The sequence below is a fragment of the Zosterops lateralis genome, assembly GCF_965231275.1.
Source record: "Zosterops lateralis genome assembly, contig: HAP1_HAP1_SCAFFOLD_254, whole genome shotgun sequence".
Taxonomy (NCBI): domain Eukaryota; kingdom Metazoa; phylum Chordata; class Aves; order Passeriformes; family Zosteropidae; genus Zosterops; species Zosterops lateralis.
Window position 1 is genome coordinate 193 of NW_028154442.1, and position 27,320 is coordinate 27,512.

At 52.4% G+C, this 27,320-nt stretch overlaps 1 protein-coding gene across 4 annotated transcripts; it reads right to left on the reverse strand.

Moving 5' to 3' along the window:
• Positions 1-21,044: 21,044 nt before the first annotated feature.
• On the reverse strand, positions 21,045-26,925 carry LOC310923744 (uncharacterized protein). 4 transcript variants are annotated; one of them, XM_083885666.1, is made up of 4 exons: positions 26,566-26,925; positions 25,263-25,473; positions 24,594-24,657; positions 21,045-23,977 (listed from the first exon to the last, which is right to left on the reverse strand). In XM_083885666.1, the coding sequence occupies exons 2-4, from the start codon at positions 25,304-25,306 to the stop codon at positions 22,232-22,234; spliced, it is 1,854 nt and encodes a 617-aa protein (XP_083741792.1). In that variant the 5' UTR covers positions 25,307-25,473; positions 26,566-26,925; the 3' UTR covers positions 21,045-22,231. The 4 variants fall into 4 exon arrangements, with proteins under 4 accessions (XP_083741792.1, XP_083741793.1, XP_083741794.1 ...); XM_083885667.1 differs by lacking the exon at positions 26,566-26,925 and adding an exon at positions 26,243-26,530 and having other exon boundaries at positions 25,263-26,185; XM_083885668.1 differs by lacking the exon at positions 26,566-26,925 and having other exon boundaries at positions 24,594-24,646; positions 25,263-26,530.
• Between the last annotated feature and the right edge of the window lie 395 nt (positions 26,926-27,320).

Here is a 27,320-nt window from a genome sequence, read left to right on the forward strand (position 1 = left end):
AGAGACAGCACTGGGCTGCTCCAGCACCAGGTGATCCACACTGGGGAACGGCCCTACACCTGCCTGGAATGTGGGAAGAGCTTTGGATGGAGCTCCGCCCTGAGACAACACCAGCGTGTCCACACCGGGGAAAGGCCCTACGAGTGTCCTGAGTGTGGGAAGAGGTTTCAGACCAGCTCCAGTCTCCTCACCCATCAGCGGATTCACACAGAGGAGAGGCCCTTCCGCTGCCCCGACTGCGGGAAGGGCTTCAAGCTCAACTCACACCTCACTGTGCACCGACGCATCCACACTGGGGAGAGGCCCTACGAGTGTCCTGAGTGTGGGAAGGGCTTCTCCAGGAGCTCTAACTTGACCAGACACCAACAGAGGCACCATAAGGGAAGCCCCACGAGTGCCCCGAGTGCGGGAAGAGCTTCGTGCGCTGCTCCAGCTCCATCCCCCATGGGAGGATCGGCGTTGGATGATCCCCAGTGACCCCGTTGGGCAGAGCCCTGGTGATCCGTGGTCCTGGTGATCCGTGTTGGGAAGACACCTGGCTGGGGGGGCTGCACTGGTTCCTGTCTCCCCGTGGGCACCTGGATGAACACAGGGGCAGGAACATCCATTGGGACACAGACGGACATTGGGAATTCCTTGGGGAGAGTGGATTTGTTGACTTTCAACCCCAGAAAACCTTTTGTATTTGATTCCATCTTCTGGTGGCATCCATGAATACTTGATGGATGGATGGTCTTAAAAGGTCATTTCCAGTCTCAGGGATTCCACTATTTAGATTTCCTATTGCCTGAGGGCATCTTCTGCAGCCAAATGGTGATGAAAGGGGGCCAAGACTGAGATTTTGGAGACAGTGGGCTGGAAACCTCTCCAGAAAAGGTTCTTCCCTCCTACTCAAGCACATGGATCCTCAGCCAGCATGAAGACAAAAATCCTTTTCTTTTGGCCTTGATTTGGTTTTCATTTCTCTTCATGCGTTTGAAATATCCAACTGGGGTAAAAACAGAGACATTGAACTAAGACATGGTTGGGATGGTGGGGGGACATAGACATGGTGGGACATAGACATGGAGAGTGACATGGGGACGGACACATGGACATGGAAGGGGGACATGGCCATTCGTGGGGACACAGGCACAGATGGAGGTGTGGGGGACAATGACAGGGATGGGAATGTGGTGGGGAGACAGCCATGGGTGAGGACATGGTGGGACATGGCCAGTGCCATGGGGGGAACTTGCAGGGGCTGTGGGGGATGCTGGGTTTGAGGGAGCTGAGGGTTCCTGGGAGGGCCTTGGGGCTTGCTGAGGGCTTTGGGGACCCCAGGCCCAGCGGCTCTGGCTGTGCTGGGAGACCCTGGTGTGACTCGAGGCCGGAGTTCTTCTGCCCAGCTGCTCCCGGCACCGTCCCCAAGAGTGGCCGCCCCCCCAGGGCTGACGCCATCCGGGGTGTGGCTGTGGCTGTAGCACGAAGCAGCTGCGGGGCACAGATGGAAGTTGTGTCCATGGGCCGGGACAAGGAACAGGGAGAGGCCTCCGTTGTGATTTCCAAAGGTGTTTATTCCCCGGAGGGTCGGGGACAGAAAAAGGGGGCAGAACCTGGGCTGGCAGAGGCTTATAAGCGGGGGAGGTCTTGGGAGAGGACACAGTTTCCAAGCAATAAGGGTCACATGGGGGAGGAACACAAGGCAGGAGTACAATACATAGACCAGTGAAAGAACACAAGGGGAGGGAACAGCCCAAAGTAACCACTAGGGCGTGGAAGGTTGGGGGATTGAAAGGGAACAGTCTGGAAGAAGGGTCAGGGTTAGGGAAGGATTGACAGTTCTGTAGGAGGAGGGCAGGGCAGGTCTAGGGAAGATAGACAACCAGGGCACAACCAACAATACAGGGGGAAAGGGGCAATCCGTTAGAGATAAATAACACTAGAACAATACAAAATAGGGGGGGTGGTGTTATAGAACTGACCATTGAAACTGAGCTGCAGTTGAAAACACAATAAAAACAGGCTGCAACACGGGTGGAGGTTCTGGGGCAGCTGCTCAAGGAGCCCCTGACCTGGACCAGCAGCCCCAGGGTATTGGGGGCAGCTGAGAGGCCACAACAGGGAGGGGAAAGCCAGACAGAGCTGTCCCTCTCCAAAACTGCACCCCAAAAATGCCCAAACTCAGGGATTCCTCCCAGGAAAAAGCTGCCAGGAACTGCCTGAATTAAGGGAAAGGGTGGATGGGACCCCCAGACTGAGCAGGAGGGGCCTGGAACCCCCCAAAACCAAGCATGGGGACAGGGGTGGTGGATTGAGGGGCACTGGGGAAGGCTGTGGAAGAGAGGGGGAAAAGAGGTAGCTGGGACCTGAAAGAGTGGGGGAAGGGGCTGGCTGGGACCCCCAAATTGCTTTAGAAGGGGTCCCACTCCTCCTCCTTTCTAATCCCCAGAGCCGGGGCAGGTCGGCCTGGGGCAGCACTGGGCTCTGGGCCCGGCCTTGGCGCCCCCCACGCGCCCCCTTCTCAAATTTCCCTGGTGGCTTTGGGGGGTCCCGGCACATTTTGGGGTTCACTGGGTGCTGTGCTGTGGTCCAGGTGCTTCTCAAGGCCCCCCCAGAGCGGGGTGACACAGGGGGGAACACACGGGGGTCCCCATTCCTGATCCGCCCTGGGTCCCTTTCTACCCCCTTCCCCCAATCACGGTCCCTCCAAGTCTCTCCCCTGAGCCCCCCATAAACGGCAGCAGGTCCCCCCATAAACTGGGAAGCTTTATTGGGAACACTGGGAGCAGCCGGGCAGGGACAGAGTGACAGCGGGGCTGGGGGGACACACGAGGCCCCCAAAATCATCTCGGGGATGGAGCGGGGGGTCCCGGCCGGGCCCGAGGCCACGGGGAGGGGCTGCGGCCGCCGGCGGCTCAGGAGCTCTGTGGGCAGAGAAAAGGGGGTGACACCGGGCTGGGGGGCCCTGGGGGGGGGGGACACGACTCCCGGGACCCCCCCTGACCTTCTTGCACAGGCAGAGGCCCAGCCCCAGTGCCAGGAACACCGAGCCCAACACGAAGCCCCCGATCCCCGTCAGCATCTTGGGGGGTGCGAGGGCAGCTTTCGGGGGCGGGGGGGCGCCAGGAACACCGAGCCCAACACGAAGCCCCCGATCCCCGTCAGCATCTTGGGGGGTGCGGGGGCAGCTTTCGGGGGCGGGGGGGCGCAGGATCCGGGAAACAGCGGCGGCTGCCGGGAAGGGACTGGGACAGACTGGAACACCAGGATATACCAGGGCTGGGACCCAGCGGGACCAGAATTGGGGCACAAGGGATCATACTGGGATTTATTGGGACCACACTGAGGACTACTGGGAACATGCTGAGGGCAACTTGGTGCTGTTGGCATATACTGGGCATGATTGGGATCATACTGGGAGTGACTGGAATCATACTGGGAGTGACTGGAACCGTAGCAGTGGTGAAAGGGCGCAGTTGGAAAGATGCAGGGGGCAGCTGGGATCATACTGGGATCGTACTGGGACTGACAAGGTCACACTTGGAGTGACTGGAATAATACTGGGAGGATCTGGAGTGACTGGCGTCATATTGGGAGTGACAGGGATCAAACCAGACTCATACTGGGAATGTCTGGAAGTTACTGGGATCATACTGGGGGTGACTGGACTCATTTTGGGATCATGCTTGGTGCAACTGGGACCACAATGGGGCCAAATGGCATCCTAGAGGGAGTGACTGGGAGTGAGTGGGTTCATACTGGAAGTGTCTGGGGCCATACTGGACTCCTACTGGGAGGGATTGAGAGTGAAAGGAACCATACAGGGCATGACTGGGAGGAGCTGGGACCATGTTGGGGACAACTGGGACCTTATTGGGAGTGACTGGGACCATAAAAGCCTGAATGGAGTTTCTATCCTGAGACATTCCCGGGGTGCAGTGGCAGCTCCACATCCCCAGCCTGGGGGGTCGGAGCAGGGGAACCTCTGGCAGCACCTTCAGGGCACAGCCGAGGGCTGGGGGATCCTCCCCCACTTCATTTTCTCTCCCCAATTCAAATCATCCCCTCCCATTCAAATCCCCTCCATTCACATTTTCTCCCCACAATAAGACTTTCCTTGCCCCAATTAAACTTTTCTCCCCAATTGGGCTCTGAGTCCCCTCCCCATCCCCGGCTTCTTCCAGGTTTCTGTTGGATTTTCCTGTAGCTTTCCTGCAGAAAACTCTTCCTTTTGGGGCGATGGCTGAGGGTCCCCTCGGGGTCCACTCCCTTTCCAGTCCCTTTTTCCAGCTCTTTTCCTCAGCTGACCCAAACCTGTGGATTTTGGGGGGCGGGAGGGGTCGCTCTGCTCGGGGGTCTCGGAGGTGCCGCCAGGGAGGCCCCGAGGCCCCAGCGCGGTTCCCTCCGGCCCCTTGGAGCATTTGGAATCTCCAAGTCTCAGCCCTGGCTGTCCGTGGGATTCAATCCCCCTGCAGGGTTTTCCCCCAGAGCGGGTTTATTTCCAGAGGGGTTTGTGGTTTCCCTTGGAGCCGGGGCCTGACGGCACCGGAGCGGCCGCGGGTGCCGGGGCAGGAAGGGCTGTGGGACGGCTCCTCCTGCAAACCTCCGGGAGGGGGACAAGGGCTGGGGGGAAATAGACAATAAACAGAGAGACATTGCTGCAGAAGGGCCTCATATTGCCTAAACTAAAGTGTCCAGTACCGAGTAACACCTTGAGGTTATGGAAATCCCAGAGCCCAAGTTGGATTCCCCCGTTTGAAGCTGAAGGAGGAGCTCCACTCGTGACTCTGCTTCATAACGACGAATGTGAAAATTCACCACAATTCCCGGTTCCCTCCCTCCTCTGCCCAGCGGTGCAGGGAGAAGGGATGGGAGTTACGGTCAGTTTGTGCCGCTGCTTCCCCCTTTAGGGACAGTAGCCTTGCCCTGCTCCGGCGTGGGATCTGTCCATGGGGTCAGACCCTGCCCTGTCCAGCGGGGTCCCTCCCCAGCCGTGCGGTCACTCCTCGGCCCGGCCCTGAGGCGCGGGGCAGTCCCGGGGCAGCCGCGCTGCGGCCCCGTCAGCGGCACCGCCGGTTCGTGCCGGGCAGGAGCGGCAGAAGGAGCCGGGCGGCGGCGGGGGCTCAATCCCGCCCGGAGGAAGAAGAGGAAGAGGAAGGAGCCGGGGCCGCCTGCGGTGTCCGATCCCCGGGGAGCAGCGGGGAGGCCTCGGGGAGCGGCGGCGGGCGGGGCCCTGTTGGAGCCGCCCCGAGGGGTTTGTGCCGCCCCGGGTCCCTGGAGGAGTCGCTCGGCGAGACGGGCGAGGTGGGAATGAAAGAAGAGACTAAAATAGAGAGAAGAGATTAAAATGCAATCAACGGGCTGCACCAAGGGCATCTCCCCCGCTCGCGTCTGAAGCAGCTGCACCGAAGCACAGGCAGGGGGTGAATACAATAAAATACAGAGAATAGAGCGAAATAGAATATAAAAACTACACCGGGGGGTCCCTGGTGCCTGGTGTCACTGAAGAGCCGCTCTGTGGGATGGGCACTGCCGGGTGTGAGCAGAAGGGCAGCGCCGAGGCGGGTGCAAGGTGTGAATAGAATTGAACATAGAGAATAGAATAAAATACAAGAAAAGAACCACACTGAGGGTTCTGCGCCGCCCGTGTCATGGAAGAACTGCACCGAGAGTGGCGAGAAGCAGCGGCAGTAGAGAATAGAATAAAAAATAACAGAAACCGCACTGGCAGTGGCTGCTCCCCAACACTAAAAGAGCAGAACCGAGGGCTGGTTGGGGCAGCACCGAGGGGTCTGTTGCCTCCTCTGAGGCGTGGCGACCTGGTTCGGGAATGGCACGGCGACCACCTCAGGTCACTCAGGCCAAGAGCTCACAGACACCAATATGGTGGATGGCAAATGGCGTTTATTCACGAGTTACATGGCAATATATAACCTGTGTTTGTGTCGTCACTTCCTTCTGCTTATGGAACTGGCCTAACTATTGGCTGACATAATGTAACAGACAGCAACACTTATGGGGGAAGGGTAGCCCTGTCTTACCGTACAGTGCGATATCTTCCGTTCGCTCGTCCCTGTCTACGCGGTCTTGTGGCGCTGCGTGTCCTCCAACGCTCGGCCAGCCCCGACACGCCCCCACAGGATCTACAGTCAGTGGGATCTTGGCACCGACCAGCCCTGCCATGTTGCGATGGTAGAGGAAGAAAGACGGGACCCTCAAAGGCTTAACTAGAACTTAGGTTTATTGGGCAGGAGGGAGGGAGCCCTCACCCGAAGACCAGTGCCTCAGAGAGACCCTGAATCTCAAGGGGGAGAGGGTTTTATACAGTGGGTGGAACTCAGGGTGGGTAGACATACAACCAATGGGGTATAACTGGGGAGTGTCTGCTGACATAACATGCATTGGCATCAATCAATGAAGAGGAGGTAGGAGGGGAAAGCTTGCAACCCAGCCAGTCACCAGAGATCTCCCATCGAAGCTTCTGGACCTGGGGGACAGGTCCTGGAGTGACTGACAGGGTAGGAGGGTTTCCTAACATGTGATGGACAGGTACCCAAGGAGGGAAAGGAAAACCAATGAGGATTTGCCCTTTGTATCTGGGGAAGGCTGGGGGAGAAGCTTACAACTTGTAACAAAAGGGGAACTAAAACTAGAACTGCACTGAACTGGGGTACAAAGAACAAGTGTCTTACAATAAAACTCATTATGAAAGTCACATCACCACATCTCCCCCTTTTTACTTATTTAAAATGAGCGGAACTGTGGCTGAAGGGCTAAATACTCAGAATTGGGATATAGCTCTCCAAACCATTGTTGGTTTGTCGGTCACTCATTGAATGGGATGGGCCACTGTCCTTGCACCTCAGGCAGGAAGTCTACATTTTCTTCTTGGGAGCTTAGGTCTTGCATCTTGGTATTTTCAGCAATTTCCGCTCGGTTAATTGTTGGGGAGGTGGCGGTAGCAACTAACTTAGACAAAAGTTTCTTAATGAGTCTTAAAGCAATCGCAGTTATTAAAATAATATAGAAAATTAACAACCCAGTCTTAATGATGGAGCCAGTCCAGTTTCAGGGTCCAAGGTTTCCAAATATGTTATCAAACCAGTCTTTGCTCTCCTTTTTGATGTCATCGACCCTCTCTCTGATCTGTGAGATGGATTTGTGGATGTCCTCAGCTTTGGAAGACAGGTTAAAGCAGCAAAGGCCTTCAAACTCTTCACACGAATGTTGGTGCAGGAGTAGGAGATAATCAGTGGCTGTGCGATTCTGAAGCGTCGCGTGCCTTGTTATTTCTTCGTCTGATAGAAGGCCAGCAAAGGCGTTGGACGTAAGATTTGCTTGCTTAGCCAGCCAACACTCTAATCGGCCTAATTCACCCATTGCTTTTGCAATTGAAATCCAGGGCAGAAAAACTATGACCGTGGTGGCCTTGGCCCTGGACCAATGGATAATCTCTGAATTACAGTCCGGGTCGAGATTTGCCAAATCTCATTTATGGACTGGTGCATGCCTCGAGGAATTTTTGCGTGTCCAATCCATAATTTGAGTTTTATTGGGTGTAAACAGCTCCAACTTGCCTATGGTATATGTGCCTCCGATCAGACGAGAGGGGATGCCGGGGAACGTCCTATCACCGCAAATCAGGAAAATACCTTTAGGGAGGGAAAGGGATTTAGGAACTCTGGTGGATGCCATGGACACATGGGCAGTTTTTTCACACCATGTTCCGGCGATGTATGATTTTTTGATTTGGATGATTGGGACAAAGGATTTCTCTTGACCTTCTGGTGGGACGAAGTTAAAGTGGATACAAAAAGGGGCTTGGGATGAACCGAGTAGATGTAGCTCCTGCGGCTCAAGGGACATTTCAGGGAGATGGGACGCCCACTCCTTGCAGAAAGCTAGGGGGTTACTCACTGGAAAGGTGTTTCCTTGGACTTGATTAACTTCTATGAAATGGGAAACGTGGCTGGGCTTCCGATTGTACTGATGTTTCATTTGGAGGAGAGCGGCAGGAAATTCTTCCTCCTTAAACGGGATCCCCACAAGACATGACGACATTGGGTCACCTGCAGCAGCCGAGGACAGGCAAATGTGATCCTGTCCAAGGGTCTTTGCCAACGTCTTCCAGACACTGGCCTTCGGCTGAGGCACAATCCATGAGATGGTCAACCAGAGAAGACCGGTGAGAAGCACTGCTTGGATGATGGGTGCAGCGCTGTGGATTCTCATTTTTGCCATCTTTGGACTGGCACCTGAAACTTAAATAAAGCAAAATTATGAAAACAGGCACTCAGGGATGCTGAAGGGAAAACAGGAATCTCTGTCTTTCTCCTCCTCACGGAAGAGCCATAGGGGTAGGGTCTGGATTTGCTGGTAAAGGACCCTTTCTACCTTGTCTCTTTTTTCTTCCTCTGCCAGGAGGCCACCGCAACTTGGGTTTCTTGCCTTTCTGAGGCCTTGGGAACATAAGGTTTCACACTTTGGGATGTGATCCACCGCAAACTGGTGGGTGTGGAGACGCAGGCGTACCTGCACCCCCAGGTAATCAAATCATGAGGGCCTTGTGTTTTCAAGGTTTCTGGGTCCTTGATTAGTATCTTTGGCCTTTTGTGGGGCCCTAACCGGCCACTCCCATGAAAGCGTCTCGTCACTTGCAGGTTCATGCTGTCAAAGGAACAGTTTAAATAAAGTTTAAAGAGAACAGGGCACAGGACAACCTGATTGATGGTGGTTCGCTTCTGAGAACTTGCTTCTGCTGGCATAGAACCTTCTTGATATTCTGATGGGTTCTTTCCACAATCGCCTGGCCCGTTGGGGAGTGGGGGATGCCGGTTTTGTGTTCCACTCCCCATTGCTGCAGGAAGCTGCAGATCTCCCTGGACCTGTACACAGGGCTGTTGTCGGTCTTAAGTGACTTTGGGATGCCCAAAAAAGAGAAGGCCTGGATGAGATGCTTAATAGCATCCCCAGCTTTCTCCCCTGTGTGGGCAGAAGCAGGAACAGCACCTGAGAAGTGTCCACTGAGACATGCACGTACTTTTGTCTCCCAAATTGGGGGAAGTGCATGACGTCTGTTTGCCACACCTCACAGCTGGAGAGCCCACGGGGATTCACGCCGATGTGCATAGAAGGGAGGGTGTGCTGGTGACGCTGGGGACACGTGTGCATAGAAGGGAGGGTGTGCTGGTGACGCTGGGGACACGTGGCCACGATGGCCTTGGCCTGGTCGCGGGTAAGGTGGAAACTTCGGACCAGACCTGGCACATTCTGGTGGTGCAACTGATGGTTGATCTTTGCCTGTTCAAATGTGTTAGGCAACAGAGCCATCTCGACAGGGCAGCAAGAGCATCCGCTCTTCTGTTTCCCTTCACTATGGCTCCTGGCAGGTCCGTGTGTGACCTCGTATGCATCACATAAAATGGTTGCTTTTGACAGGAAATCAGCATAACTAGTTTCGAAAGCAACTCAAACAGCGCCATGTTAGACACTTCTTGCAGAATGGAATTTTCAGCTCTAAACACTACTCCTGCTACATATGCCGAATCTGTGACTAAATTGAAGGGTTCAGGGAAACTCTTGAATGCCCTAACGACTGCGGCCAACTCGGCAACCTGAGGCCAACCTTCGACCCCCACAATATCTGATTCCCACTGCTGAGTGTGAGGGTTCCGCCAAGTCATTACTGACTTGTGAGACCTTCCGGACACGTCTGTGAAAATGGTTAAGGCATCGAGGGGCTCTTTGCTCTGAGCACCTGTAAGTACTAATTGAAATTGAGCTTCTAAATTAAAAGATTTGTGGGCTGGCCAATGGATACTAATTTTGCCGGAGTAGTTATCTAAAGCGAACTGCAATGCTTTGTTCTCCTGAAGCAGGTGTTCTAGCATGGCCTTTGTAATTTGGCCCAAATTAAGCTGAATTGGCACGTGGATCCATTCGAAGTCACATCCGGCCAGTTCTCTAAGGCGGAATCTGGCCTTCGGGATGAGACCGGCCATGAGTTCTTGTGGCTTTGTCATTCTTTTGGACCTGTGGTGGCTAAGGAAGACCCACTCTGTTATTGAGAGAGGATCATCCCTGCCTCAGTCCTTTCTAGGTGTTCCCTCTTTCTTAGTGTCCCATTGAAAAATCAATCCCTGAGGGTGTGGCAGTCTTCCGAGAATGATAAATCGGAAGGGCAGGTCAGGCTTGCACCTGTGGGCCTGCCAAGTGGACAGCATGATTTGAACCTTCTCAAAGGCTCTTTGTGCTGCTGGGGTGAGTGATGTAGGGGAACTCAGCCCCTCTCCCCCTTTCAATAAATCGAAAAGGGGGGGTCGGTCTTCAGCAGAGAGACCCAGCCAAGGCCTCACCCAATTTGAATAATGGCTTGGTGCGCGGCTGCACGTACTGGAGCGAGCAAGGAAGAGACATACCACTGGCAGATAACCAGAGAGCTTTTCATGCCCTGAGGCAAGACACACCAATGGTACCTCTTCCGAGGGGCTTCTCGGTTAAGAATGGGCACCGAGAAGGCAAAATGCAGAGCATCGTCAGGGTGTAAGGGAATTTGGAAGAAGCAATCTTTGATATCGATTACGGCCAGATTCCAATTTTGGTGGAGCATGGTTGGGGATGGTATCCCTGGTTGGAGAGGTCCCATATCTTCTATTATTTCATTGATTTTCCTGAGGTCGTGAAGGAATCACCACTTGGTCTTATCTACTTTCTGGAAGACAAACACTGGGGAGTTCCACGGTGAGGTAGTCTCCTCAATGTTGCCTTTTCATAATTGCTCCTCCATGAGCTCATTGAGTGCCTTTAATTTTTGTTTTGAGAGTGGCTATTGTTCTACCCAAACCAGTTCATTTGTTCACCAATTCAGTTTTTGGGTAGGACGCTCTTCAATGACCGCTGCCCGAAAATTCTGTGGAGGGTCTGGAATGCCAAGTGTGAGGCCCACTGGGCCATGAGATCTCTCCCCCACAGGGGTGTATCATAATCTTAAATGAAAGGATGCAATGAAGCCAATTGTCCTTTCAGTCCCTCAGTTTGCACCACACTCTTCGACTGTTGTGCCAATTGGAGATCCCCTATACGGTTGACTTGCTTTACTACGTTTTGCAGTTCCCAATGTGGTGGCCACACACTCTCCGGTATGACCGTCACATTCGCTCCAGTGTCCCAAACTCCTTTTATGAGTTTGGATTCCTCACCCACTGAGATTTTACAAAACTCCTCAGGTTTATTTTTACCAATCCGCCTCACTACGCTGACTGTTGGGACATCCTCTGCACAGCTGTCTTCAGCAGCGGCGTCTTTCGTGCTGCTGCTCGCCTCTGCTTCTGCGTTGTCAGTCATTTTGGTTTGTGCAGCAAGCAAAGGGGTTGGGATGAGCTGTGCTATGATTTGCCCTCTTGGGAGGAAGGTGGGTGGATTTTCTGTGCGCAACCAGAGGACGAATCGGTCTGGGTCAGATGTCACCCAGGAGCAATCTTTATGTCCTCGGGGGTGTATTTCCAATCCCCCACGACTACGAATTTTCCCTCAATCAGGTGCCACATACCTCGTTCCTTTGAGACCACAGCTGTGTGCCAATCGCACAAGTGAAGAGGCTGGGCCAAATGGAGCCTAAAGGGCTCATACTTTGAGGTGGTCGTCAAAGACGTCTCTGGCTCAGGCAAGATCAGGTGTTCCATCACTTTTGGTGGCGAGTCCTGCAGAGGAGGAGTCAGTGTCACGTCCAGTTGTGAGTCCTGAGAAGGACCCGATGTTAAAATCTGTTTGGGAGACAAAATGGAATGATCATCAGACCCTTTTCTTTCTCTTTCATTCCCCTTGGCTCTGACTGTCTGATTGGGGTGTGCACGCTGGGCGGCCCCGCGCTCCCCGCCTAGTTTTTTCTTAGCTGAGATCCCTGATGGGATCCTCCACCTCCTCCTTCTTTCTTCCCACTCCCCCTTTCTTTTTTGAATTGATCAAAATCCCCTTTGAGGGGGCACTGGTTGGTCCAGTGTCCCTTTTTTCTACAGAGGAAGCACGGTCTGTCTGAAGATCCCCAGAAGGATTTCTTCTGTGGATTTGGCATTTGCAGATTGCAGCCGTCATCTCACATGCTGACTGCAGCTGCCCTTGGGGGGGTCCTGTTCTGTGCCTGCAAGGGTCTGGTCGCTATCGCACCGACTGTCTGGAGCATTTCATGGAGGGAGGGGAGTTCACCTGGCTTCTTGGGAATCGACAGAATGGCTGCTGTACACCTTTCATTGGCACGGGTGTACGCCATGTGCTCCAACACTTTGTCCCTTGCATATGGCTTCGGCACTTGCTACTCTATGGCGGCCGTTAGTCTTTCTACAAATTGCACAAATGGTTCCGAGGGCCCCTGAAAAATTTCTGAATATGGTTGAAGAGGAATGGCAGGCCGCATTTTTACAAACGCCTGTTCTGCTTTTGATTTCACCAATTCAAGAACATCTTGGGGGATATATGTGGCCTGATCTGAAGCGCCCCTCCCAATCACCCTCGCCTACTAAGTGGTCTAGAGTAATTGGGTCCCCATTGTTGTCTGTGGAGGTGGTGGGATCTTTTAAAAGGCCTGGGAGGGTGTCCCTGAGCAGCTCTTTCCACGTTGCCTCCCATAGCTTAAGAGACAATGGTAAAGCTGCTTTAGATCAAATGGGACAACTGCACTCCTGGCAAGTGAAGATCTTAACATTCCCTGAAGGATGGACTTCCACATCCATACTCTTTCAGGGCTTTCATCAGATCCTTCACTATCCCTTGCAACAAAGCTCTCCAGGCGGCCATGGTGGTCTGCCCACGTCTACTCCTCCAGTAGGTGACCAGAGTCAGGGATGGAATGTCATCGGGGCTTGCACTTCCAGTCTCCTGCTCTTCTCCCTCGGGTCCCCCATCATGGGAACCAGAAAGCGGAGTGTGGGAACCAGAAGGGGGAAGGGGCTTGGGCCATTCAGGAGGTGTGGTCTCACTTGGGGGTGGAAACATGCAAGAGGCATGTGGCGGTGCCTGCCTCTGTCTCTCGCCTCGGCCAGCCCTGGCACCACGGCAACACAGGGGCTTCTTCAGCGGGAGCAGAATCACAGCTATGGCGCGAGTGAATGAAGAGATGGGACTCTCCTGAGGATGAAGAAACTGGGCTTTATTGAAGGGGTCCTTCACACAGGGCCGTGCCTCAGAAGAGACCCAGAACACCTCAGTGCAGCAGCTTAAAAGGGTAGGCGTAGCTCAGGGCAGGGCAGAATATGGGACCAATAGGGCACAGGTAGGGAGTGGCTCAGGGTATAACAGACACATACAACAACAAATCATATAGAATTAGGAGGGGAACTCCTGCATCCTGTCCAATCACACACCACGTAACCGCACACATGAAAGGCAAACCGAAACAAAACGCTGATCACGCTTAAAACCGGCCAGGCCACCAACCTCGGAACCGGGGTGCCACGCAGAAAATAAAGCCGGTAGCAAAACCTGACAAACTACCGATGCATAAACAAAAAGGGAAAAAGACCAACAAAACGAACACAAATCCCCACTGGCGTGCAATCTTCCCAGGGAGAGGCAAAACAAGCACCCCCCCACAGGGGCCACACGACCTAAGCTGTTCAGGCTGCAACTGCCTGATGGCTCCCTAAAGTGTGGTGCAAAGCCCCCTAAAGAGGTGCAGTGCCATGAGACTGAGTCTCCCAAAGTGTGCCCACAGCAGGGCGACACTCACCTAAGCTCTGGTGACGTGGGTTGAAAGGCGGCATGTGGGGGGCTCCTCCACCGAGGAGAACTTCCCTGGTGCCAGAAAGCTGCTCTCCTCTTCTGTCAGGAGCACACCCTACTAGAGGGCTGCTTCTACTGGCAGCACATGAAGTGCCGAAGGCTCCGGAACGCGCTGGAGCGACAGTCTCTCAAAAAGCCTGGAGCATGGGGTCCGTCGATTCGCGGGCCCACCATGTCAGCCCCTACGTGTCTTCGGTGACAGGCAGTGTGGCAGCCCCACGCTGGGCATCAATCTGCAGCGGTGCGTGTCCTCCAACGCTCGGCCAGCCCCGACACGCCCCCACAGGATCTATAGTCAGTGGGATCTTGGCTGCCCACCAGCCCTGCCATGTTGCGATGGTAGAGGAAGAAAGACGGGACCCTCAAAGGCTTAACTAGAACTTAGGTTTATTGGGCAGGAGGGAGGGAGCCCTCACCCGAAGACCAGTGCCTCAGAGAGACCCTGAATCTCAAGGGAGAGAGGGTTTTATACAGTGGATGGAACTCAGGGTGGGTAGACATACAACCAATGGGGTATAACTGGGGAGTGTCTGCTGACATAACATGCACTGGCATCAATCAATGAACAGGAGGTAGGAGGGGAAAGCTTGCAACCCAGCCAGTCCCCAGAGATCTCCCATCGAAGCTTCTGGACCTGGGGGACAGGTCCTGGAGTGACTGACAGGGCAGGAGGATTTCCTAACATGTGATGGACAGGTACCCAAGGAGGGAAAGGCAAACCAATGAGGGGCTGTATCTGGGGAAGGCTGGGGGAGAAGCTTACAACTTGTAACAAAAGGGGAACTAAAACTAGAACTGCACTGAACCGGGGTACAAAGAACAAGTGTCTTACAATAAAACTCATTATGACAGTCACACCACCACAGGGTCTCGGCCGCCCGGTGTCACTGAAGGAGCCACAGCGAGGGACGGGCGGGGCGCGGCCCCATCGAACCCCTCCAGCTCCGTGACGAGCGGTGACCCCGCGGGACCGCGCCGGGGCCGGGCGGAGGCGGCAGCCGGAGCTGGGGAAGCGGCTTTGAGCGGCGGAGACGAGCGGGGTGTTCCCAACCAGCTCCACTCAGCCCTCGGGCACCGGGGGGGCTCTGGGGATTGTTCCCAACCAGCTCCACTCAGCCCTCGGGCACTGGGCTGGGGTCGCCATGAACTTTTTAACCCTGGCCGCGGGTCCCACTGCCGCCTCCTCAGGCCCAGGAGCCCAGAAACCCCAGGAAATCAATCCCAGGCACTAAAAACCCTTCTCATGCACAGTAAGGGCCATGGAGGGTCCTTATGAACTCCCATCCCCTCAGTCCCCCCGGGCACTGTGGGGCGTTAGCGCAGCTCCCGCGGCTGTCCCGGCACCGGCTGCTGCCACAGGGCACGGGCTTGTCACACTTGGCTATTAAACAAATTTGGGGAGGAGGAGGACAGCCTCAGAACCCAGGGCTTTGCCCTCGGGAACTTGGAGCTGCACGAGGGGGATAAAGGATTCCCTGCACACACCGATGGCCCCGGCAGCGGCTCTGCCCCGCCAAGAACGGGGCTGTGTTTGGGAGAGGTGGGATGGCTGGGATGGGCTCTGCAATGAGACAGCCACATGTTGGCATGAAGAGCTTGGGGCCATGGGGTTACTGAGGAGCTTTTGGGGCACCTTCCAGTCCTGAGAGATGAGTTACTGGCAGGGGGGAGACACCTGGCTCTGACATTGGAGTGGGGCCCGTATTAGGGAAGGATGTATGTTGGGGCTTAGATTTCTTTTTTTTTACTTCTAGAATTCTTTCCCATGAGTTGCTAGAAGACTAATTACTGGGTACTTATGGGTACTTTAACTTCTGGTTGCAGAACAGAAGGGCCAAAGGAGAGCACTTGTAGCACCTGGCTACACTTTTTTTTTTCTCTGGCAGTTTCTCTCGAGGGGGAAGATTCTTCGAGTTTTGAGGCAGAAGAAGAATGGGGGCTAGGGGCAGCTACATCGTCTCTTGCTCTCGGCTTTAAGAGAGAGGACGGCCAGGCTGCTGCTTGCTGCAGGGAGGAGTTCACTGCAACCACCAAGTCTGGTCCTGGGAAACCTACCCCCATCTGCTCGTGTGCCCAGGAATTCTGAGCTCACCTCCTCCTGTCCTGCTGGAGCTGGGCCAGCCGTGCCCCTCCATTGCTGCTTCTTCAGCGCTGCTTTGAGGCTTTTCACTATGCTGGTGGCTTGCACCTCCTGCCTGCTGAGACCTTCTGCATCTTCATCCACAGCTCTGGAGCTCCTGATCCATCCCTTCCATCCCTTCAGCCACAGCTCCGCAGTTTCTGATCCATCCCTTCCATCCCTTCAGCCACAGCTCCGCAGTTTCTGATCCATCCCTTCCATCCCTTCCCGGCTCGGACAAAGCCGCCATTCCCGCGCGCTCCCCGAGCCCGCCCCACAGCGCCCCCTGCAGCCGCGGGGGGATCATCGCACCTGCCCCGCCCACCGGGAGCCACCAGCGCCCCTGCTGGCCGTGCCCGGAACTGCACCAAAGGGGAAAGTGCCACGCTCAGGGAAGCTGTTCCTGGGTTCTGCTTCTGTTTATTGTTAATGCTGTGCTTGGTGTTGTTTGTTTGCCTGGTTATACACACCAGTAAAGAACTGTTATTCCTATCCACTTACCTCTGCCCAAGAGCCCCTTTATTTACAAATTATAAATTGTGAATTAAATTTGAATTAAATTATAACTCAGAGGAAGAGGGTTTGACTTCTCAATTCCAAGGGAGGCTCTGGCTTTCCCTGGCAAACACCTGTCTTTCAAACTGAGACAACACCATTCTCTGAGTTAGTTATAATATAAAAGTTAGTTCAAATAGTTATAATATAAAAGCATTTTAGCATTGTGCAGTCTCTGTTTTAATATTTCGCTAAGGCCTAGGACATAAAATTGATTTATTGCAATGCCATTTCTGTAGACTATACAGTGCACACATAAACTGATAGGTTATGTTTCATCAAAAGGAACTGAAAGGAATTATAAATTGTATTGTATCAAAATCATTGTGATCAATAACAATATGCAAAAGTCTATACATGAATGCAAAAGCCAGTATTTTGTCATTTATGTTTTCATTTCTATTGTAATTTATATTGTCATTTCTACTGTAATTTATAACCCGGGTCGGCTTCCTCTCCTGCAAGGCACTGAGGGGGGCTCATTCACCCCCTGTCCCCACGTCTCTGAGTGTCCCCAAGTGTCTCTAAATATCGTTGAGTGCCCCCAAAATGTCCCCATTGACGTCACCCTAAGAATTCTCATCAGGATTTGGGATAGTTTCAGTCAAAATTCCCAGAAAATTCCCCAAATTTGTCTCAAATACCACACAGGGAGGGGACAAGTGCCACCAGCCATGTCCCAGATGGCGTCACCGCCCCGATGATGGGACGTCGCTGTGCCCGCAGCAGCCTCGGGATGTCCTCAATGGCTCTTTGGCACCACTCGGCCACCGGGGCCATTGTGTGTCAGGTTTTTGGGATGTCCTCACTGAAGACAAGGGCGATGGGCAGTTGTAAAAGCAAAGTCCTTTATTGCACGGCTAAATCAGCCTCATGGAGGCAGAGGTTGTCACAGCTCGAGCCAGTAAAGTCCCCATGGCCCCAGCAGGAGCACTGGCATCTTATCAGCAGCAGTGTGCAGGAAGCCTTCTCATATAAAGTTTCATCAAGAGCATCAAGTCTCATAAAATAAAGAACATAAAGTTTCTGATATGGTCTCGCACATGGCCAGCGTGTAATGAGCCCCATGAAGATGTATCAAACCTGAGGGTTGGCCTGAAACCTCCCAGAGTGGCTTCATAATATTTGCCAGACGGCTCTTCAAGTGTGTTTTGTAAAACTAATGTTTTAACAAAAAGAGGTTTTAACAAAAGACAAAACTATTTACAAAAGATAAAATGACAAACAGTATGGAAACAAAAGCCAAGCACAGGTGTCAGAGAAGCCTCTGACCCCTGGCTAAGACACCTTAAAAAGCACCTGAGCACCTCTGAGCTCGTTCTCAAGTTTTGGATGATTAAGGAGGGACAATCTGCCTTGCTGCCAATAGAAGCAGCCACAGGTCCTGGGAAACATCTCCACAGCCCAACCAGTGCCCCTGTGCTGGCTCTGGGCCAATGCCCATGAGAAGGGCACAGAACTTTCTAGCTCGGCTGCCTTCTATGTTCAAAGGTAAACCAAAACATTTTTCCTTAAAAAGAATCATTTCCTGGGGTGTGGAAATGCATTCCTACCAGTTTCTAAGTCCCAAGCAGAAGCACCAACAGCAGCAGTAACAGCACCCATAATCTCTGTTCCCTGAGTCTTATCAGTGTATATATATTTTATATATCTATCTATATATCTATATATATATATCTGTATCTACTGTCTTATCGGTAGCAGCCGCAGAAACAACAACAGTGGCACTTGTGCTCAATCTTCCCTGAGCCTGCTAGCATTCTCAAAGCAGTGCATTTTATTCTATTTTTGGCCAAACAGGTTGAAACAAGAGTCCTGTATTGCCTTGTTGGCCCTATCCTAAGCTAAGATTGACGTGCGACAACATTTGTAATTTCTTATATAAATTCTACTCAGGTAGCTCTGTCTGTTCTATCCAGGAATGTTTAGCAAGGCTACATTGGTTTTGTTATGATTAGAATTTAACTAACTTTGCAAAAAGCAATGCTGCTGAACTTTAAACCAGACTTTAGGTCTTTTTCTTGCTAACTGATCCAGGCTCTTATTTGCTAAGGCACTTAAAAATCCTCTATTTATTTAAAACTAAACTTTCATTTCTACCTCGTGTGTGGATTTCTGTATTTTAGTTTCTCTGAAGGTTTTAACTCAGTCCTCACATTCCTGGGCACTCCAGGGCCTGTGTGGATTTGGCCCAGGGGGATTTATATGCCAGTATCTCCCCTCTCTCTTTGAGCCATACAGACTCATTTGATTGCTTTACTGATCATTTGTCAAATGCACTGGAGCAAACAAGGCACCATTATGAGCACAACTATGATGATGATGATTAAAATGTAGAGACCCATTCTTAAAAGCTCTTTCATCCATGATGTTGAATTCCATCTAATAGACTATCTATCCAAATCCCATCATCAATTCTAATTTTTGATACACCTTCTTTAAGTTGTATGCTTTTATGAAGAGATTCTGAGTGACCAGAGAAATCCATACACTTCCCTTCAAATTCTTCACACCCATGTCCACGTGCTAGTAAGGGAAAGTCAATTGTGACCCTGTCTACCATCTTTAACATCTGTTAACACATCACTTAATGCAAGGGAGGTATTGAATTGCTTACTCAGCCAACACCCCAGTCAGTCCAGCAGTTTTAGTGCTACTGTTGAACTGAGTTGTGCTAATAAAAGAGATGCTGAGAACCTTTTTCCAGAACCCCAAGGCTGAAAACTACTTTTGCAGTCCGAATTGCATTGATGGATAAGCCTGTTTCCTTTTCGTCTCATGATGGCAAACATTTGTGCATCAGGTGTTAGCAGAGTAAGTCTCCCCAAGCTCCACGGCCCACCTGTGATGTGTGCTGGAATAGCAGGCCAGGCTCTGTTTCCACAAATGAAAAACATTCCCTGTGGGAACTGAAAGGGGCTATCATTAAATGCAGACTGAACTAAAGAAGTATGGTTACACCAATTAATCTCATTTTTGTATAAAGAGTGCTAAGGACAAACATCCTTAACCAAAAATTGATCTTTCCCTGTAGAGTTAAATCTGGCATGAAAAAATCCTGTTTACAGAACCAAAGATCTCCAATGCTTCAGGTTCACGAGATGCCTCGGGAAGGTGAGGAACCCACCAGTTCCATGCATCTACTGGGGACCAAAAATCCCATGTGGATGATCCTGGGAGTGTACCTTGAATGGCTCTGTCAGTTTTCTCTGGAACTGGCCAAGCATCCACTGGCACACCAACTAGACAGGTGGAAAATGGCTTTTCTGGGGTTGTATTGGACAGACACACGGTATCTAAACCTGATGCACTGGCTAAAGTCACCTAGACATTTGTTTTAGGTTGACTAACTGGCAAATTTGTGTTACTAAAAGCAAGCAAATTACTAAAACCAAGCATGCAAAAAAGCATAACATTTGATTGAACCCCTTATTTCCCTTAAACTATTCTCTAACAAAGGGATTCTACAACACTACTGATCCACAAGTGTTGGTCTTTGGTTGATCGACAGGTAAGGTTGCATTGGTGAAGGCAAACAAAATAGAAAGATATAAACATGATACCTGATTTAACTTCACACTTTTTGATTTAAGGCACTTTCTTTTTCATTCCTGATTTCCAAGCACATCTCTCAGCACATTCCCTTCTTTGGTTCTTTGTGGGTGTTTTTGAGTTTTATGTACTGTATAGTTTTATGTACCCCGGTTCAAAATGGCCTCCAAGTTTCTTTCCCCTAGCTTCCATTTTGTTGTTTATTCCCCCCCTGACTATTTTAAGCATACAGTTGATACATTTCCCTCTGCTAGCCCTTGGAGACAACTCTCCATTGGTCAGCTTTTCCCGCCACCCATCCTGTCCATCACCCCTACCCCCCCATGCCAATCACCCTGAGGCCTGGGCCTAGGGATTGGCTGGGTCCTGACCCTCTCTCCTCCCCATTTCTGGTGATTGGTTCTGTTCACATGTTTGCCACTCCTTGTTACAACCTCATTGGCTGTGCTGTTCGTCCCCTGCCCTGGGTTAGCCTGGGATAAAAGTGCATGTTCTGGTCAGCTCGGGGTCTCTCGTTCCGAGGCTCCGGACGGAGAATAGTTTTTCCCCTGTTCCACCTCTACGAGAGTCCCTTCTCTCTTTTACTAACCCTATTGCGATTGCCCTTGAGTGGAGCGTGGGCCAAGACCCCACGGGACACGAGGCTGTTCAGTGCGCCGGGGCTGGCCGGGCGAGGAGGTGCACTGCGACAGTTCTTCCACAAATTTCACCCGGGACTGGCCAGATAGAAGGCACTGAATTATTTTGTTTGCATTCAACTCAGCAAATCTGAATCTCTTTTGATTCTGTCAAAAATTCCCTCCTACATTCCTCCCTAAGAATAGGAAGATGGGGGCTATTTTCTTCATTGTGACCCACAGCAACTAAAAATTCAATGGCCTTGTGCTTTGTTTGGGATTCTAAATCATAACACCACATACACCACGCTTGTGCCAACAGAGCTCTACGATACCAACGATTCCCACACTTTTTACACTGATACAAACCCCAGGGTTCACAGATCTGGCACATGGGACAAAAGATGTCTGCCATCAGCTACAGTCTCTGTGCAGCTCAGGTCTGCGTACTTCTTCTCTGCTCTTGGGGTTGTCAGCGTGTTCCTGTGCTTGATTTGGCTTCACGTTCTCTGCTGGAATCCACGTGGGTCCTGTACCTGCAGAAACACAACTTCTTCACCTTCTTCTTCATGGGTTTGGGTGGTTTCTTTGATTGGTTAATGAAGTCCTCATTGCAGACCTTGGGGGATGGGTCATTGGGCCAAAAATAGAAATAATTTGAGTGTCACTTTTTCACTGGATGATCTGTACTTGGAAACAGCAGGTAGAGATAGACTCTCCATTTTGTGTTTAGTGAGTTTGTGTGCAAAACTCACAGCTTGTGAGGCTGTAATGCAGATAAGAATTAATAAAATCCTGAGTCGAAACACCAAAACTGCGTCTCCCGTGCTCCAATCCCGGCGCTGGCAGAGGCTGAAAAGAAGCCGGAACCTCGGCAGGGCTGCTCCCCATGGCAGGCTCACGCCGATGGTGGGGGTGCTGAAAGCCCCTTTGGCCGTGCCCAGGGGTCACCCGCCCCCATGGCTGGTGACTCCTGCTGTGGGGGGCCACAGGGACCCCCGCCGGCGGCACCCTGGGGCCATGCACCTGTCAGTGCCAGGGGGGTCCCTACGAGCCCAGGTAAGTCACCAGCAGGATGGAAGGGGCCCCTCAGGGGTTCGCTGGGACCGGCCGCGGGGCCGTTCTCGGGTTTGGCGGGGCCGGAGCGGCTGCAGCTCCTTTGCATCTCTTTGCAGTAAAACCGTCCAGTGGTACCTTTGCAGTGGTTCTCCTCTATTGATGGCTGGAACCGAAAAGGCAAATCAAGGAGCATCCTCTGGATGCAGTGGAGTGTTGAAAAAACAATCTTTTAAGTCAATGACAACAAGAGGCCAGTCTCTTGGGATCAGAGAAAAGAGAAAGAAATCCAGGTTGTAAATGCCTCATGTCTTCTATCACTTTGTTCCTCAAGTCATGAAGCAATCTCCAGGAATCAGAGAAGTCTTCTTGTGAATGACAAACACTGGGGAATTCCAGGCACTATTTGTGGGCTTGATGTGGCCTTTTTGTAGCTGTTTACTCACTAAGTTTTTGACTGCATTTAATTTTTTCTGTTCAAGAGGCCACTGATCTATCCAAACGGGCTGATTGGTTTTCCACAATAACTTACTAATGGTAACTTAATGATGAGTGGCAGGTGTCACTGTGGTTTCCATTAAGAATCCACTTCCATCTTTGTTCTCCACTGGGACAACACATCTCTCCCCCATACTGTTAAGTAATCCTCCACCACGTAGGGACGGATGTCTGCTGTCTTTCCTTCAGGACCTGTGACAGTAATCATGGATTCACTTTGCTTACATGCTGTAGCTCCTCCAAACCCTCTGAGAAGACACTCAGGTGGCACCAGATTCCAATCTCTCGGCCAAAACGCACAAGAAATCGCAGTGACATCTGCCCCCGTGTCCAGCATACCTATAATCTTAACTGTTTTATCACCGTATGTCAGACTGCACTCCAGCTCTGGCTCTTCATTGGTGACATGTTTTACCCAACGGACATTAGGTGCCGGGATAAAGCCCTCAGAAGGCATTTCTCTGTATCCAGCTCGCTTATTTATATTCATTGGCAATGCAATAGCAATAGCTATTGGTGTTTTTGGTTGAATTACCACTGGAGCATTGTAAGCAAGAGCTAAAACCCTCAGCTCTTTGTCACAATTTCCTGAAACAACAGCTGGAAGAACTGTAAATCCAAGATCTCTGTTACTGTCCTTGCCCATAATTAGAAAGTCTTGTCTTTGCTTTGAAACACCAGTAACTCCTATGGCAATGCATTCGTGGCAACAGTTTTTAACAGAATATATCAATTTGGAAGTTGCCAGTTCACATCGTGTCCCTGGGGGTAATAAGTCGGGGTGGCTTGGGCGATGGCTGGTGGTGTCACAAACTGCCCCTGGCTCGGGTTTTCCCCAGGTACCCTCAGGTTGTTCAGGTGTTCCCGTCACTGAGCTGCCATTACGTGTTTCGCCACACGATGGCGCTGTGCGCTGTTCTGTGCACGGCCCCGGGGTGTCCGCGATGGTTTCTTGGCACCGCTTGGCCACCGAGCGGCCACCGGGGCCACCAGGGCTAACAGGGCCACCAGAGCCACCACAGGGACTCGAGAGGAGGTTGTGGATGTCCCCAGGTGTCCCCATCAGGTGATCCACGGCCAGGCGGGCGCTGCCCTCCCACAGCCACTTGACCTTGACCACCGCAGCCACCAAGTCCTCATGGACATCAGCAGACGCCTCCTTTTCCTTCAGGGCCAATTTGAAGTCCAGCAGCCACTGGTGCAGCGTATTGAGGAACGTGGAGGCTCTGTAACACACACCCATCAAGGGCCCCAGCAGCGCCCGGGCCGCCTTCAACCTCTGTCCCCTCCTGGTGGCCACCCCCGACTGGCTGGTGGTCACCATGGCCTTGACAGCCACCACCGCCCGGGCCATCTGCACGGTCAGAAACAAGGTCAACACCTCCCTGACCAGGGCCATCGATGGCTGCTGCGTCATGTCCGCCAGAATGTTTTTAACTCTCTTCCAGTCGGCGGTCATGTCCCGGAGGTCCCCAGCCCGGGCGGTGACCTTGGCAGTGTCCCCATCCTCCCAGGAAAGGAGGAAATCGATGCCCTCATCCATCAGCCAGATCAAGCTCTTCCAGACCAGAAACCTCGACTCCTGCCAGGCTCTGCCCGCGGCTGTCACATCGTCCCAGGTGGCCCCCGGGGTTGTCACCAGGGCGGCCATGGCCTGGGAGGTGACATCACTGTGCTCCAGGGTGTCCCGGAGGTGCCAGATGAATTCCCTCAGGGCTGCACGCAGGGACTTTGGGTACAGGAACGGCCACACGTCCCATGGCACAGTCAGGAGGGCTGCCAGCTCACCCACATCGGCCACCACAGCCACCAGATCCTGCAGCTCCTGGTGAGGGGACGGGGAGGTGGCGGGGACTTTGTGGCCTCCTGGGGTGGCCCCTGTGCCCTCCCTGGGTCCCCTCTGTCCCCTCCCTGGAGAGCTCAGCTGTCCCCTCTGTCCCTTTGCCACCACTTTGTCCCCTCTGCCAACCCCTGCCACTCCCTGCTGTCCCCTCCTGCAACCCCCCAACTGTCCCCCTTGCCCCCAATCCTCCCAGGACCCCCTCACACCCAAAACCCCTCCTGGAATCCCCCAAACCCCTCCAGGATCCTCCAAACCCCACCTGGAACCCCCCAAACCCCCAGAACAAAACAATTCTGCCTGGCACCCCCAAAACCACTCCTGGGACATCCCCCAAACTCCCTCAGGGCCTCCCTAACCCCACCTGCGACACCTCCAAACCCACCTGGGACCCCCCAAACCCCCCACACAACCCTCCAAACCCCACCTGGGACCTCCCAAATCCCACCAGGACCCCCTGAACCCCCCCCAGGAGCCCCCAAACCCTCCCTGGGATCCTTAAACCCCCACCTGGGACCCCTCCAAATCCCCCCTAGGACCTCCAAAACCCCCCATGTTCCCCCCTTTCCCCTCCCACCACCCCACACAAGGATTGTCACACCTTGCAGCCATCCATGATCGCTGGGGACATGGCAGGGACGCCTCGAGGACACTCTGGGGACACTCTGGGTGTTATAAATGCATATTGTATGACTGGCTTTTGCAAATATTAAAATGAATACTATATCTGTTATGTTAGAAAGTTATGCTGTATTAATATAGTCTCTTTTAGTAGTGTGATAAATACAGTTTTTAGGCTATAGTAGATGCTTGTTGTAACTAATTTAAAGTGGGAGAGGCAATTAGGAAATTCCTCACATCATCGTATCTTCATAGCGATAACAACAAGGACACCAAAGAACTCCAGAAGGAAGAATTTACTGCCTCCTTATTAAGGGATTTGCTACTTTGTGGAGCCACTGGAAAGATTTATTTCCAAGAAAGAATGGTGGGGGGAGAAAAATTACAATTAAACCTTTTTAACTAAAGTTCAAAGAAGGGTTTAAATCATGTCCAAAACTTATGAATATGCAATAACCTATGATATTGAAAGGAAAGATCCTTTGTTAGCCTGTGTGCCTTGGTGTGGGAGGCCAGGTACCCAGACAGCTGTGATCTCTTTTGCTTCATATGCCTCTTATTGTCTCATTTTCTATGATGAAACTTTTACAATTTTAACAAAAGTCAACCGTGTTTTTCACAATTTGGGGGCTCAGTTCAGGATATTTACCTCGTCTCTGACGCCCCAGGGGATCCAGACCAGGAGAGCCCCATCTGATTTTAGCAGCCTTGCTCTGCTTCCTCTGGTGTAGATTGGAGATCACAGGTTAAATACCCCCAGGGCAAGGGGGAGACAATAAAGCAAAAGGAAAAAAAGGGAAGAAGAAGCTCTGGAAGAAGCCGTGGTATTTTTGCTCCATAAAAATCTTGTGCACAAAGACCTAAGAAAGAACAAAGGACTGTGAGTATTTCTTAGGGGAGCAGGTTACGGGGTGTGAGATGTGAGTTTGAGACGTGGACTGGGGTTCCCAGCTCTACAAAGCCAGTCTGGAGCTCCCTGAGCTGCGTGTCTGTCCTTTGGCCAGAGAGGAGCCAGGACGGAGGCGAAGCCAGAGATGAAAGGACTGAGAGAGACCCCGGGGTGGGGACGGGGCCCCAAAGAAAGGGGCTGGGCCCCTCTGAAGGAAGGGAGCTGGGGGTTTGCCAGTACAACCCACTGAGAAACAGGATAAAAAGGAGGGAGGGGCCTAAATTCTTTTTTTTTGCCAGGTTGAGGGTTTAAAAATAACCCCAAAAAACAAAAAATCCAAGAAATTTGGGCTTAGGACCTGACGAATTAAGGGTTTGGAGAAAAAACCAAAATAAACCAAGAAATTTTGGCTTAGAAGCTGCCAAATTGAGGGCTTGGGGAAAAAAAAAAAAAAAAAAAAAAAAAAAACCAGGAAATTCGGGCTTAGAAGCTGCAGAATTGAGGGTTTGGGTAAACAAAAAACAAAAAACAAAAACAAAAACAAAAACAAAGAAAACCAAAAAACAAAAAACAAACAAAAAAACCCCCACACCCCAAAAAAACCCCCAAAACAAACAAACCAACCAACCAACCAAACAAACCAAACAAACAAAAAAACCCAACAGGAAATTCGGGCTTAGAAGCTGCAGAATTGAGGGGTTGGGGGAGAAAAAACAAAACAGGAACTTTGGGCCTAGAACCTGCCGAATTGAGGGTTTGAGAAAAAACGTATTAAAAAACCCAAGAAATTTGGGCTTAGAAGCCGCCCCGCCGTCCCCGGCCCCACCGCCCGCCCCAGCCCCGGTGCCGGCGGCCGCCCCGCCGTTTGTATCGGCCGCACCGGTGGCCGCTCCGCCCGGGGCTCCCCCTGCGCCGGCCCCAGCCCCGAGCGCGCAGTCTGCGATCGCTGCCCCGGACATGCCGGGGGATCTGCCCGCCCCAATCCCGGCCGCACGGCCCGCGGCAGCTCCGCCACAAACCCCGCCCGGCCCGTCCCGGCCGCTCGGGCCGCCCATCCCCTGACCGCTTGTCCCGGGGCTGCTCCGGCCGGCCCCGTCCCGGCCGCTCCGCCCGTGCCGGGAGCATGCGCAGAGACTCCGTGCTCAGGCTCGGCCGCCGCTCGTCCTCTCGGTGGTTCCGGCAGCAGCTCCCGCCTACGCCCCCCCACGCCTGGAGGACTCAGCCCCGGGCCAATCCCCGCCCCCGCCCCGCCCTCTCCGGCAATCCCAGCACCCCCCGCGCTGGGCACCGTTGCCTTGGGAACCGCCGCTCCCGCTGGGCGGGGCCGGTTTCCTTTGAAAGGCCAAATCCCGAGCCCGCGGAGCCACAGCTCGGCCACGGGAAGGGCCTGCGGGACGGGCAGCGCGGGCTTTGGGCAAACTTTCCCCGCTCCTCCCGGAATACAAGTTATACAATATGCGGGTGATCCCTTATTATCAGGGGAAGCGGAAGGTGAAGTTGGGGAGGCTGCCATAAAACTTCTGAATTTTCTGGGGGAAAAGGACTCAGAGTATCAAAGGGGAAACTGCAATTTGTAGAATCTGAAGTGAAATATCTCGGGCACTTAATAAGCAAGGGCAGCCAAAAGCTGAACCCCGAGAGAATTGCAGGAATTTTATCTTTCCCCCCTCCCTCTTCAAAGAAGGAAATCAGAAATCTACTCGAATTATTGGGATATTGTAGATTATGGATTGAAGGGTATACACAGGCAGTCACATTTTTATATGGAAAATTGACAGAGGGAGATAATATAAAGTGGACCAAGGAAGATGATGATAA

Excerpts from the sequence above, each read along its gene's own strand:
- LOC310923744 (XM_083885666.1), bottom strand. The coding sequence starts at position 25,306 with ATGGGGCTCTCCTGGTCTGGATCCCCTGGGGCGTCAGAGACGAG. Across the intron at positions 24,658-25,262 it reads CCTGGGGCGTCAGAGACGAG|AGTGTCCCCAGAGTGTCCTC; the intron begins GTAAATATCCTG and ends TATAACACCCAG. Across the intron at positions 23,978-24,593 it reads CGATCATGGATGGCTGCAAG|GAGCTGCAGGATCTGGTGGC; the intron begins GTGTGACAATCC and ends TCCCCTCACCAG.